This window comes from Mustelus asterias, chromosome 25 (assembly GCF_964213995.1).
Source record: "Mustelus asterias chromosome 25, sMusAst1.hap1.1, whole genome shotgun sequence".
Classification (NCBI taxonomy): domain Eukaryota; kingdom Metazoa; phylum Chordata; class Chondrichthyes; order Carcharhiniformes; family Triakidae; genus Mustelus; species Mustelus asterias.
This window is the reverse complement of record NC_135825.1, coordinates 46,892,621-46,906,366: the sequence shown is the minus strand read 5'-3', so window position 1 is coordinate 46,906,366 and position 13,746 is coordinate 46,892,621. Positions and strand designations below refer to the sequence as shown.

The window sequence follows — 13,746 nt, the reverse complement described above, 5'->3', positions numbered from 1 at the left end:
TTCATTTAAACTTAATAATGGAGCAGCTTAAAAAAACACCAGGACTGCATTCAGCAGATGGTGGTGTGCAGGGGCCATGGGTCAGTTGGTGTGTTTGGCCATTCCCTGTGAAAGAATTAAAGGATTCTCACTGTTCAGTTGCAAGGTTGGTGTCATTGTGTTTTGGGAGAGCTGTGATTCTGTCTTTTAAGCCAAGTACAGTTTGTGCTTTGCAAACTCACCTGTGTTCTTGCATCTTACAGATGAGAACAGCGAGACAGAGAGTGATACAGAGGAACAACAGAAAGGTAAGGGATTGGCCGCATCAGCGAGTGTGCATTTTGTAGCGTATTGTCAACATTGGCTTGTATCCTGGGTGACAAAGGGTTGCTAGGGTTGGTTGTGCAAGGTATTGAAGGTTAAACTGCAATAAACCTATCAACCTCCTTTACCAAAAGCCGTGCTCTCCATTCTGATGGTGAGTTCGGAGTGCAACCCTCAGACAGTCAGGGAGCATGGTGGTACAGTGGTTAGCATTGCTGCCTCACAGCGCCAGGGACCCAGATTCAATTCCGGCCTTGGCTCACTGTCTGTGTGGAGTTTGCACATTCTCCCCGTGTCTGCGTGAGTTTCCTCCGGGTGCTCCAGTTTCCTCCCACACTCCAAAGATGTGCGGGTTAGGTGGATTGGACATGCTAAATTGATCCTAGTAGCAGGGGTAAATATGTGGTGTTACAAGAATAGGGCCTGGGTGGGATTGTGGCTGGTGCAGATTTGATGGGCCGAATGGCCTCCTTCTGCACTGCAGGGGTTCTATGAATCTGAGTCAATGTAGGATCACATGGAATATACAATACAGGAACCTGTCCCAACAGACCAAGATGTGGAGATGCCGGTGGAGATGCCTCATAAGAACAGGATATGGCGCTCGACTCATCGATTGACAGTTCCGACGCGCCACAGCGAAAAACCGCACCGACCTCCTCAGAAGACAAACGCGGGACACGGTGGACAGAGTACCCTTCGTCGTCCAGTACTTCCCCGGAGCGGAGAAGCTACGGCATCGCCTCCGGAGCCTTCAACATGTCATTGATGAAGACGAACATCTCGCCAAGGCCATCCCCACACTCCCACTTCTTGCCTTCAAACAACCGCACAACCTCAAACAGACCATTGTCCGCAGCAAACTACCCAGCCTTCAGGAGAACAGTGATCACGACACCACACAACCCTGCCACAGCAACCGCTGCAAGACGTGCCCGATCATCGACACAGATGCCATAATCTCACGTGAGAACACCATCCACCAGGTACACGGTACATACACTTGCAACTCGGCCAACATTGTCTGCCTGATACGCTGCAGGAAAGGATGTCCCGAGGCATGGTACATTGGGGAAACTATGCAGACGCTGCGACAATGGATGAATGAACACCGCTCGACAATCACCAGGCAAGACTGTTCTCTTCCTGTTGTGGAGCACTTCAGCAGTCATGAGTGTTCAACCTCTGATCTTCGGGTAAGCGTTCTCCAAGGCGGCCTTCACAACACACGACAGCACAGAGTTGCTGAGCAGAGACTGATAGCCAGGTTCCGCACACACGAGGACGGCCTCAATCGGGATCTTGGGTTCATGTCACACTATCTGTAACTCCCACAACTTGCCTGGACTTGCAAAGTCTCACTGGCTGTCCTGTCTGGAGACAATACACATCTCTTTAACCTGTGCTTAATGCTCCCTCCACTCACATTGTCTGTACCTTTAAGACTTGATTAACTGTAAAGACTCGCATTCCATTCATCATTCTGTAAATTGAGTTTGTGTCTTTATATGCCCTGTTTGCTGTTTATGAGCAGATCTTCCACTCACCTGACGAAGGAGCAGTGCTCCGAAAGCTAGTGGCGTTTGCTACCAAATAAACCTGTTGGACTTTAACCTGGTGTTGTTAGACTCCCTCCCAGACCAGGCCAGTGTTTATGCTCCATTTGAGCCTCCACCCACCCATCTTCATCAAACTCTATCAGCATAATCTTCTATTCCCTTCTCCCTCACTCGTCACCAAGACTGCCCCTTAAACACATCTATACTATTCACTTAAACCACTCTGTGCTGTAAGAATCCCGGTCGGTTGTCCCAGATTACAAAAGCTCTAATCTATTGATGCAGACTGAAGTTTGCGTTCCTTACCACCCTCCTGGGTTTCCCCAAGCTTCCTGTGCCTGGGAATTTCCTTATTGTCCCTCCTGAAGACTTTATACGAAGGGGATGTGGTCAGGTTAGTCCAAACAGCATCCACCTGTAAGAAAGGTTATCACTCGGAGATGGGTAGCGTTTTCAAACCCCGATTTTCCAGATCCATCAGGATATCTGACATACCAGACAGTTGATTCTACAAAGATTGCAGCTGAGCCTCAACTGAAGACGCGACACTTTCGACATGGAGGTGGTGTAATGCTCCACTCAATCTCTCCACTGCAGGTGGTGGAATTTAAATTCAATCAAAATCTGGAATTAAAAAATCTAACGATGACTATGAAACCATTGCCGATTGTCGTAAAAACCCGTCTGGTTCACTGATGTCCTTTCGGGAAGGAAATCTGTCATCCTTACCTGGTCAATAACCCCAAATCCTATGAATGAATTAAAAAAAACTCAATCCTCTGTAACAAAGCCTGCAATCTGATAGCTCCAGGCAGGTCCATACTAATTAGATCTGTTTTTATGAATTCAGTAAGAGACATTGCTCTTAATGGTGATAAAGATCCTCGAATTCAGTGTGATGTTACTGCACGTACGTGTGAGATGGTGATATGATGTGTAACTGTGAAACTTTCACTCATCCCCCTCATCAGTACTTACTCCACATGTGACCCAGCGACATTACAATTTGGGGGGTCCCTCTTCAGCTATTCGCAGGAGTGTTATTTTTATTTTAAATACTAGTGCTCTGGATGTGCCCAGCATTTATTGCCCATCTCTAATATTGCCCTTGAGATGATGCTGGAGCTGCCGCCTTGAACCGCTGTCATCCCTGAGGTTTGGGTACATCCACAGTGCTGTTAGGGTGGGAGTTCCAGGATTTGACCCAGTGACAGTGAAGGAATGGCGATATATTTCCCAAGTCAGGATGGTGAGTGATTCGGAGGGGAACCTACAGGTGGTGGAGTTCCCAGGTGTCTGCTATCCTTGTCCTTCTATCTGGTAGTAGTTGTGGGTTTGGAAAGTGCTGTCAGAGGCCTTGGTGAATGATAATCCAAGCCTTCTCCATTTTAAAATCTGAGGTAAGTGAGACTTGATTAACAGTAAAAGTAGCAAGGGGAGAACGGGGGGGGGGGGGGGGGGGGGGGGGGGGGGGGGGAAGAGAGAGAAGGTTTGTGTTTGAATATCAAAAGCAATCAGAATTACTTTACTGAGGGTAGTTCTGATGTTTGGGGAAAGATCAGGGAGTGAAACAAAGCAGGTATAAGAGCACGAATTGGTTCTGGATCTGATCAATCCAACTTTCCATTTATAAATGAGGCTATATATAGGGGTGGCACGGTGGTTAGCACTGCTGCCTCACAGCGCCGGGGACCCGGGTTCAATTCCTGGCTTGGGTCACTGTCTGTGCGGAGTCTGCACCTTCTCCCCGTGTCTGCAAGGGTTTCCTCCCATAGTCCGAAAGACGTCTGGTTAGGTGCATTGGTCATGCTAAATTCTCCCTCGGTGTACCCGAACAGGCACCGGAGTGTGGCGACCAGGGGACTTTCACAGTAACTCCATTGCAGTGTTAATGTAAGCCAACATGTGACACTAATAAGCAAACTTTAAGCTGTAACATATTATGTGATTAATTTTGGAGGAACCTTCTCATGGGTCCCTAGGGGCTTCAGCCCCCCCCCCGGTTGCGAACCCTGGTGTATCAGACTCTCTCAACCTGTTTTTATATCCACGATAATTGCCTGCGTATTTCTTATTAAATTGGTCTTTCTGTCCTGCCTGTTTACAGCTCACAACCAGCGTTTGGTATATGTGCATTCCACATTGAAAAGGAACACTCGCTATCAAACCCTGGAGCGAGACTTAATCGAGTTACAGGAACAGAAACTCTTTGAATACTTTGTGGTCGTCTCACTTCGGAAGAAAGCTCTCACAAACACCTATGAGCCTCAAGTCACTCAGCAGTTTCCGAGTAAGGTGAGATTGGCAGCTCTGTAGCTGAATGTGAGAGTGAAGCTGGCACTCAGACGCCTCTTTTCACCAATGGGGGGGGGGGGGGGGGGTGAGAATTGCGCTCTTGATGCAACAGCACCATTGATGGAGACCTCCTCTGTTCCCTTTCATTAAGGAAGTGCCACACTGGACTGGTTCAGTGTTCCTCTTCATTCCATTCTTACTCCTATTCCAGGAGGGACAGTGAGGTTCCAGCCATGAATCGCTCCCTCTCCTGTTGTCTAATGAGTTAATAATCACCATGCTGCATCCAGCTTTGAACAACTTCCTGCATCTCATCCTTTCTTGTCTCTTTCTTTTCCTTTCTTACACAGTCTTATCTCCTCCTAACCTGCTCAGGGCAGCGTTGTGGCAGTGGTTAGCGCTGCTGTCTCACAGCACCAGGGACCCGGGTTCAACTCCGGCCTTGGATCACTGCCTGTGCAGAGTCTGTATGTTCTCCCTGTGTCTGCGTGGGTTTCCTCCGGGTGCTCCGGTTTCCTTCCACAGTCAGAAAGACATGTTGGTTAGGTGCATTGGCCATGCTAAATTCTCCCTCCGTGTACCCGAACAGGTGCCGGAGTGTGGCGACCAGGGGATTTTCACAGTAACTTCATTGAGTGTTAATGTAAGCCTACTTGTGACACTAATAAATAAACTTAAACTTCTGGTTTGAATTCCTGTTGTCTCCAACTTGGAACTTAATTTTTCCCAATCCCCAGAACCACAGAACCCTTCACCTTTCTCAACCTCCCCTTCATCAATTCTACAATCCTTTGAAGAATCAAACTTGGCGATCATTCTCATCATTAATTCCTGACTTGTCTCCTTGGTTGTGCTGTGTTACAAGCCCAGTCCCAAAGTATGTCAGTGAGGTTTTCACTTCTTTAAAAGGCATCATCACCAACAGCTCTGTTGTTACTCGCCTCCAATGCTCTCAACCAAGAACATTCTTTAGCTTCCAGTTTACAGCAGCTTCCACAGACAAGACCGATTTATAAAGAGTGACAAGAAATTAATGAAATGAATCTTAGAATGAATATGCTTATTATAGAGCACCATAGAATTCTATCATGCAGAAGCAAGCCATTCGGCCCATCGAGTCTGCACCGACTCTCCAAGAGAGCACCTTACTCAGGCCCCATGCCCTGCCCTATCCCTGTCTCTCCACGCATTTACTTTGGCCAATCCATCTAACCTACACAGCTTTGGACACTAAGGGACAATTTAGCATGGCCAATCCACCTAACATGCACATCATTGGACAATGGGAGGAAACTGGAGCACCCAGAGGAAACCCGCAGTCACGGGAAGAGTATGCCAACTCCAGTCATCCAAGGCCAGAATTGAATCCGGGTCCCTGGCTCTGTGGGGCAGCAGTGCTAACCACTGTGCCACCGTGCCATAGAATTTATAGCACAGAGCTTCCTCCCACTCCAATTGTTTCATTCCCTATCATCAACATAATACTTCCATTCCTTTTTCCCCTCCATGTACTTATCCAGTTTTCCCTTTAATGAATTTTTGCCAAATGCCTCGACTACATGTGATACTGAATTAAAATTTAATATTGTTCCTTCAGTGTATCAGTGATCTGGATGATAATGTGGTAAATTGCATCAGCAAGTTTGCTGATGATACAAAGATTGGAGGTGTAGTGGACAGTGAGGAAGGTTTTCAAAGCTTGCAGAGGGATTTGGACCAACTAGAAAAATGGGCTGAAAAATGGCAAATGGAATTTAACGCAGACAAGTGTGAGATATTGCACTTTGGAAGGACAAACCAAAGTAGAACGTACAGGGTAAATGGTAGGACTCTGAAGAGTGCAGTTGAACAGAGGGATCTGGGAATACAGGTACAGAATTCCCTAAAAGTGACGTCACAGTTGGATAGGGTCGTAAAGAGTGCCTTTGGTACATTGGCCTTTATAAATCGGAGTATCGAGTATAAAAGTTGGAGTGTTATGGTCAGGTTATATAAGGCATTGGTGAGGCCGAATTTAGAGTATTGTGTACAGTTTTGGTCACCTAGTTACAGGAAGGATGTAAATAAGGTTGAAAGAGTGCAGAGAAGGTTCACAAGGATGTTGCTGGGACTTGAGAAGCTGAGTTACAGAGAGAGATTGAATAGGTTGGGACTTTATTCCCTGGAGCGTAGAAGAATGAGGGGAGATTTGATAGAGGTGTATAAGATTTTGATGGGTATAGATAGAGTGAATGCAAGCGGGCTTTTTCCACTGAGGCTAGGGGAGAAAATAACTAGAGGACATGGGTTAAGGTTGAGGGGGGAAAAGTTTAAAGGGAATATTAGGGGGGTGGTTTCCTCACGCAGAGTGTGGTGGGAGTTTGGAATGAGCTGCCGGATTAAGAAAAACTTGGACGGGTACATGGATGAGAGGGGTGTGGAGGGATATGGTCCAGGTGCAGGTCAGTGGGACTAGGCACAAAAATGGTTCGGCACAGACAAGAAGGGCCAAAAGGCCTGTTTCTGAGCTGTAATTTTCTATGGTTCTAGTGCTCGATTAGCTACTATCCTGGTATGTTAAAATTTTTGTATCATCTGTTGAACAGTGAGGTGTGATACAGCTCAGGCTTTCTCCCGAATCACTTTGTGTACATGGCAGAGTGGCTCCCATGTGTAGACCTGTATCATTCCCTGAGCTGAAAGAGGTACGTACACGTTGTATGTGGAATGAGTACGTTAAAGTGCTGCAAGATGAACATGTACTCAGTTACATTCAAATATTACACTTATACCAGTTAGTGTTTCTGTATAAATTTATATCTCTCAATAAATGCTTTTCTGGTTTAGCCTGATGCATTCAGCTTGTCAGCATGTTGTCTTGCTGCCTGTTGGAGTGATTCAGTTGGTTACAATGAGTAACAAATGTTATTTTTAGCATGTAACTTGTTAAAAGGTGATGGTAAATCCCACAGTGCAGCAACCCATTTAACAGGATGTCTAGTGTAAGCCTCTGTCTTGTAATTATCACTTGGTCCAAATAGTCCATGCAAGACTGAAGAGACCTTATTGAGTTCTTTGAGAAGGTGGCCAAAGAGGTGGATGAGGGTAAAGCGGTTGATGTGGCGTATATGGATTTCAGCAAAGCGTTTGATAAGGTTCCCCATGGTAAGCTTTTGCAGAAAATACGGACACATGGGATTGAGGGTGATTTAGTGGTTTAGATCAGGAATTGGCTAGTTGTAAGAAAACAAAGGGTGGTGGTTGATGGGAAATATTCATCCTGGAGTTCAGTTACTAGTGGTGTACCGCAAGGATCTGTTTTGGGACCACTGCCTGCAGCAGTGGTGGACTCGTCAACATTGAGAGCGTTCAAGTGGTTATTGGATAAACATATGGATGATATTGGAATAGTGTAGATTAGAGGGGCTTTAGATTGGTTCCACTGGTCGGCGCAACATCGAGGGCCGAAGGACCTGTACTGCGCTTCTATGTTCTATGAGACAAGATCATCTCAGCAACCAAATTGGATCGTGCATGGATGTAGCATGGTTGACTCATGGAGTTTTATAATATGCAACTCAGCTTCATTTCTGTCTGTGTGCATGCGTGTGTGCCAAATCCTCTAGCCCCGCTGGCAGCTGGGATTCTCCAGTCCCGCTGCAGTGAATGGAACTTTGGCTGAGTGCCAGATTTCCCCACCCTTGCTGGCAGCGGCAGTGGGACGTGGACGGTCGGAGAATTCCGGCCAGGATCTCTCAAAGGGAACACAGTGCTACATGTTTGATTTGAGCAGAATGTTGTGACGGAAACAGGATTTCTTTATGATCCACTCCTTCCCTCTACTGGTACTTGAGAAACCCAGAGGCCGGCCATTTAGATACCAGACTGAACATCACCAGTGGCTCCAACAGGGGAGAAAATAGTCAGAGTAGAGAAAGATACAGAACTCTTCAGCTCTGTGTGTTGACTGTAATAGCGCCAGGTTACTTCACAGGAGACTTGTTCCTATGTTCTGATGCAGCTGGAGAAGTCAACAAGACAGGCACGTGACGCTGAGGAGAGACTGAAAGCTATCCCCCAGTTCTGCTTTCCAGATGTCAGTGAATGGGTTGCAGTTTCTCAGTTGACCAGGTATGGATTTTGGTAATATGTGCGTGTTCAGTAGGTAATGAAATCTCAGCCACTCACCGTGTAATATTCTAGGTTACAGTGGCTTTGTACGTTTTACTCCAGGAGACTAACGTGCTGTAAGGTTTCCTCAGGAACACCTTGCTGCTGGAGGGGGAGTGCAAGTGTGGCAGCAGCAAGGCTTCAATAGTGCAACAGGAATATCTCCAGAGAATGACCAGATTTATGTTCAGACTGTTGTTTTCATGACCACAGTAAATGAAGCATTTTGAGGTGTAGTCGCTGTCTCAATGTGAAATGCACCAGCCAGCTTTCTCTCTCACAGCTCCCAAAAAACAGCAGTGTGATTGTGTCCAAATGGGTCATGTTTGAGGGATAAATGTTGGGCACAGTAGCAGGGAGAGTTCCCCTACTTTACCTGAGCGCTGCCGTGGGTTCCTTTACAACCAGTCAGAGAGCAGCCAGAGAGCGCAGTATAACTGCCTGATCTGAAAGGGAGACAGTGCAGCACTCCATCAGTACTGCAGTGGGAGTGTCTGCCTGAAACCTTTGCCCCTTTCTGGAAAGGGATGAAGGAGTTGCAGCGATCTCATGATAAGTGCTGTGCTTTTTCCCCCTTTGTACTTTATCTCGGAGGGTCCAAAATAAAGGATTAAACATTGAATTTCTGGTGACACGGGGAAAATGACAATGTCTTGTGGTCTCTGCTCGGTGGAAGACTGTCACTAAGTGAGGATCTTAAATAAGAGGATGGGTTTGTTGAGAGCCACACATGGCAGTGATAGGATTCCTCGACAAGTGTATCAGAGTGTTTATTCCCAAAGGGGAAATCAATTCCTCAGCACTCTCTGTTAATAGAGGCAAAAGCTGTACACTGCTTAAAGAGGCAATTAACAATCTGATTGAGGTCTTATAGAATCATAGAATCCCTACAGTAGAAAAGGAGGCCATTTGGCCCATAGAGTCTGCACAGACTACAATCCCACCCAGGCCCTATCTCTGTAACCCCATGTATTTACCCTGCGAGTCCCCCTGTCACTAAGGGGCAATTTAGCATGGCCAATCCACCTAACCCGCACATCTTTGCAGTATTCTTCTATTCTTTGATGGGATGCTGCGCCAGTATTTATTAGTCATCCGAAATTGGCCATGAGACGGTGGTGGCGAGGCTCTTTTTGAACCCTTATGGTGTAAGTACAGCCACGGTGCTGTTAGTGGGGGAGTTCTGGGATTTTGACCCAGCGACAGTGAAGGAGCGGTGATATATTTCCAAGTCGAGGTGGTGAGTGGCTTGGAGGGGAACTTGCAGGTGGTGGTGTTCCGATGTGCCTGCTGCCCTTGTCCTCCTGGATGGTGGAGGTTTGGAAGGTGCTGTCTGAAGAGCCTTGGCAAAGTGGGGATTTGTCAGTTTCTTTGGAAACAGGGAGACAGATGGGTCAGTGGCCCTCCTGTTCTGGTTATCAGCACGAGCACCAGAAGTCCACAGAAGCAACAACTGCTTTCCAGGGAGTCACAGTGACAGAGAGGCAAAAAGGCTGGAGTGTTTGGATCAGCTAATGTAAAAACGGGTGGTGTGGCTGATAAATTAATCCTTTGCTGATGCCGTGTACACACTGAGGGGTGAGTCATCGTATCTGTTTGCTGGGAGGGTGGGATGTTCTCCTGATAAATTCCATGCTGTTATCAGATCATCATTCATTATATCAACAGTGAGACATTTTCCTTTGTCCTGACTGGTGAGGACGGAAGCAGGAGGTTTGGCTACTGTCGCAAACTCTTGGTAAGTCCTTTGCTCCAATTCACATGTGTAAATGTGAACAATGTGGGGATTTGCACAGACTCGCTCTGCGCTAATTCAGCAGTTAGAGCTAATAGATTGCAGCGAGCTCTGCCAGAGGTCCAGCATAGCTAGCTGGTCTCACTGCACCCGGGTTCACTCCCAGATATAAACAGGCCCCACACCAAGCCTGGCACGCACGCACGCACGCACGCACGCACACGCACGCACACGCAGGGGCAGAGCAAAATTTAAAGTCCCTTAAAGCTAAGTGTCTGCTTAGCCATGACACTAACACTCCATTCTGCACTCTCTCGTTTCCCTCTCTGAACGGTATGTTTTGTTTGTACAGCGCGCAAGAAACAATACTTTTCACTATGTTAATACATGTGACAATAATAAATCAAATCAAAATTTAAAGCCTTATCGGATATTTTGGGACTTTTTCTTAAACTTAGAGGGCTCAGAGTTCAGTCTTTACCAAGTCTGCATGGGAAGGGGGCAGGGGGGGTGATGGCTGACAATGAGAGCCAATGGACAGCGCCTGTGGAGGGACAGTAATGACCAGATCTCCGGGTTGGTTGCTGACACTGGACAATGCTCACCCCATTGGGCTGCTCTCCACTCTGCCTGGCAAGGGACAGACAACCACTGGCACTGTGGCAGGAAGCCTGGCACCGCCAAGGCTTGGTGTTAGCAGAGGCTGCTGTGCTGGGTCATTGCTGGAAATAGGGAAGGGCTGAGGGGTGGTGGGGTGGTGATTGTAAAATTACTGAGCTGAAACCTATTGTAAATATACCAGCCCATGGGTGGGAGTGGAGGGTGGGGGGGGTTGGAACTGAGCCAGTCACTGTTTGGGGGGGGGAGGGGGGGGTGTATTGAGCTGAGCCACTCCCTGTTTGGAGGTGTATTGGACTGAACCATTTGCTGTGTTGGGGGGGGGGGTGTATTGGGCTGAGCCACTCCGTGTTTGGGGGTGTATTGGGCTGAGCCGCTCCCTGTTTGGGGGTGTATTGGGCTGAGCCACTCCCTGTGTTGGGAGGGAGGTGCATTGGGTTGAGCCACTCCCTGTGTAGGGGGGAGGTGTATTGGGCTGAGCTGTTTGGGGGTGTATTGGGCTGAGCCACTCCCTGTGTAGGGGGGGAGGTGTATTGGGCTGAGCTGTTTGGGGGTGTATTGGGCTGAGCCACTCCCTGTGTAGGGGGGGGTGGTGTATTGGGCTGAGCTGTTTGGGGGTGTATTGGGCTGAGCCACTCCCTGTGTAGGGGGGCGTGAGGTGAACCATTCAGTGTATTGAGGAGACAGCAATTTGCCATTTTGCCAGAGTTCTCTTCCAAGTTGTAATTCTCATTCTGAAACTGCCAAACAATTTCTTTAATAGCTTTTTGTTTCTTGTCTTCATTTCAGCCGAATGGGAAAGGGAAAAGGTTGCCGGAGGTTTATTGTATGGTCAGTCGCCTGGGCTGCTTCAACCTCTTCTCAAAGGTGAGTTCAGATCAATGCTTTTGAATGTCCACTCAGTGCTAATGCCCCCTATTGCTCTGCACAGTGCCCCACCCCACATCCTGACCCCCCCTCCCCCCCCTGTCACTGTGACCTACCTCCCCGCCCGGTCGCTGTGGCCCAGCACCCCCCCTCCCCCCACCCCCCCCCCCCCCCGGCCCGGTCGCTGTGTCCCCCTCTTCCCCCCCGGCCCGGTTGCTGTGTCTTTCCCCCCACCCCCCCAGCCCGGTCGCTGTGGGACCCCCCTCCCCGCCCTGTCGCTGTGACCCACCCCATAACCGCACATTTACCAAGATATTCCTGTTAGAAATCTCAGGCATCCATCACTCCTCATTATTGAACCCCTGGTCTATTGAAATTAACTATCCCCCTCTTGTTTTTCTAGTGTTCTCAACAATGATCCACACTTATATATAGCACCTTTACAACAACCCACACTTGTATAGCACCTTTAATAGAGTCATAGAAACCCTACAGTGCAGAAAAAGTCCGTTTGGCCCATCGAGTCTGCACCAACACCCAGGCCCTATCCCCACAACCCCACACAGTTATCCCGCGAATCCTCTAACCTACACATTCCGGGAATCTAAGGGGCAATTTAGCATGGCCAATCAACCTAACCCACGCATCGTTGGAGTGTGGGAGGAAACCGGAGCACCCGGAGGAAACCCACGCAGACGTGGGGAGGAATGTGCAAACTCCACACACACAGTGACCCAAGCCGGGAATGTAACCCCAGTCCCTGGCGCTGTGAGGCAGCTGTGCTAACCACCGTGCCACCCAACTTCACAAAATGTCGCTCCTTTCCTATCTGCCCTCTCTTTTGGCGTGTTTGTTCTCTGCTTTAGGATTCCAGGTTAAATAGAGTCTATCAAATTCCAGTCACCTTCTTCCCACCCATCCACTTCCGAGTGCCCCTCCAAGCCACTCACCATCCTGACTTGGAAATATATCGCTGTTCCTTCGCAGTCGCTGGGTCGAAATCCTGGAATTCCCTCCCTAACAGCATTGTGGGTCAACCCACAGAACACGGACTGCAACGATTCAAGAAGGCAGCTCACCAGCACCTTCTCGAGGGCAACTAGGGATGGGCAATAAATGCTGGTCAGCCAGCGACACCCATGTCCCACAAATGAACAAAAAGAAATGTGGAGAACTAACATTGCGTGTGCATGTTGGGGGTGCTGGTGGAGGGGTGGTGGGGTTGGTCACACATACCCTATTTCTGGGGGTGAGCGGGGGAGGGGATGAGTGTAGGAGTTGGGGGAAGGGGGAGAGAGAGTGTGTGCGTGCGTGCGCTTGTGTGTGCACACGTCCCAAACAAGGCCAAGGTTGTAAGTAGCATCACCCCCCCCCCCCCCCTCCCCCAGAGAAAATCTCAGTGCCTCCATGGATGAGATTCCGGATGTCCGCTCCTGACGCTTCAGATAAATGCACCACAACTAATTCCTGACCAAACAAACCTCGGATGTGCTAAAGTAGGAAACACACAGGAAGCGGTAGTGAGGCTGCGGCCTTCCCTCGGCCTGTTTTTTCTGGCCTGGCGTCTTGTGTATTTTAAGGAGTTGGTGAGTGTTTCCTTTGGCAGCTTCTCTCCTCTTTAGAGAGAGGAGCCGGGGTGATGCAGCAGCAGCATCATTTAGTTTAACTGGTCGTGCAAGTAATGTAGCTGAAAATTAGTTTGGACAATTTAGTCCAAAGATTGGCCTTCATTCAGGAGCAGCTTTGAATGTCCCTGTACCAGAACACAGAGCCAGAGTTTGTCGGCTGCTTTTAAAACCACACTGAGCACAATGCAGATAATCAGTCAAACTGAATGATCAGTCAGTGCTGGCCCAGACTGATTCACTGGCCAGGACATTGTCAGAATTTATCTTCCGTTTTCCCCATTGTTGTCAGTGATCTCGGCACAGAGAGTGGAATGATTTCACAGCAAGTCCCTCTGTAAGCAAGGTTCTTTGTCATTCTACCTCCCCATGCCAGAAGGTGTTCTCTCTTTGTTCCCCAATATCTCCCCCTCTTCACTTACTGATGACTAAATAACCTTATTGTGCTCCAGCAACCAAGGTTTGCATTCTGATGCTTTAATGTTTTAATGCGGGAAGTGTAGGGTTGAATGACGCAAGATGGGCTGAATGGCCTTCCTCCATAATGGATCTATAGAATAGAATCCATACAAGTGCAGAAAGCGGCCATTCAGCC

General features: G+C 48.3%; 1 protein-coding gene across 1 annotated transcript in view; it reads left to right on the top strand.

Moving 5' to 3' along the window:
- LOC144479215 (DENN domain-containing protein 2C-like) overlaps positions 1 to 13,746 on the top strand; it is a 145,396-nt gene that overhangs the window by 116,909 nt on the left and 14,741 nt on the right. The window contains exons 8-12 of the mRNA XM_078197876.1: positions 243 to 287; positions 3,970 to 4,157; positions 8,158 to 8,267; positions 9,975 to 10,044; positions 11,449 to 11,526. Coding sequence (XP_078054002.1) covers positions 243 to 287; positions 3,970 to 4,157; positions 8,158 to 8,267; positions 9,975 to 10,044; positions 11,449 to 11,526 — 491 coding nt within the window. The remainder of the gene's footprint in view (positions 1 to 242; positions 288 to 3,969; positions 4,158 to 8,157; positions 8,268 to 9,974; positions 10,045 to 11,448; positions 11,527 to 13,746) is intronic.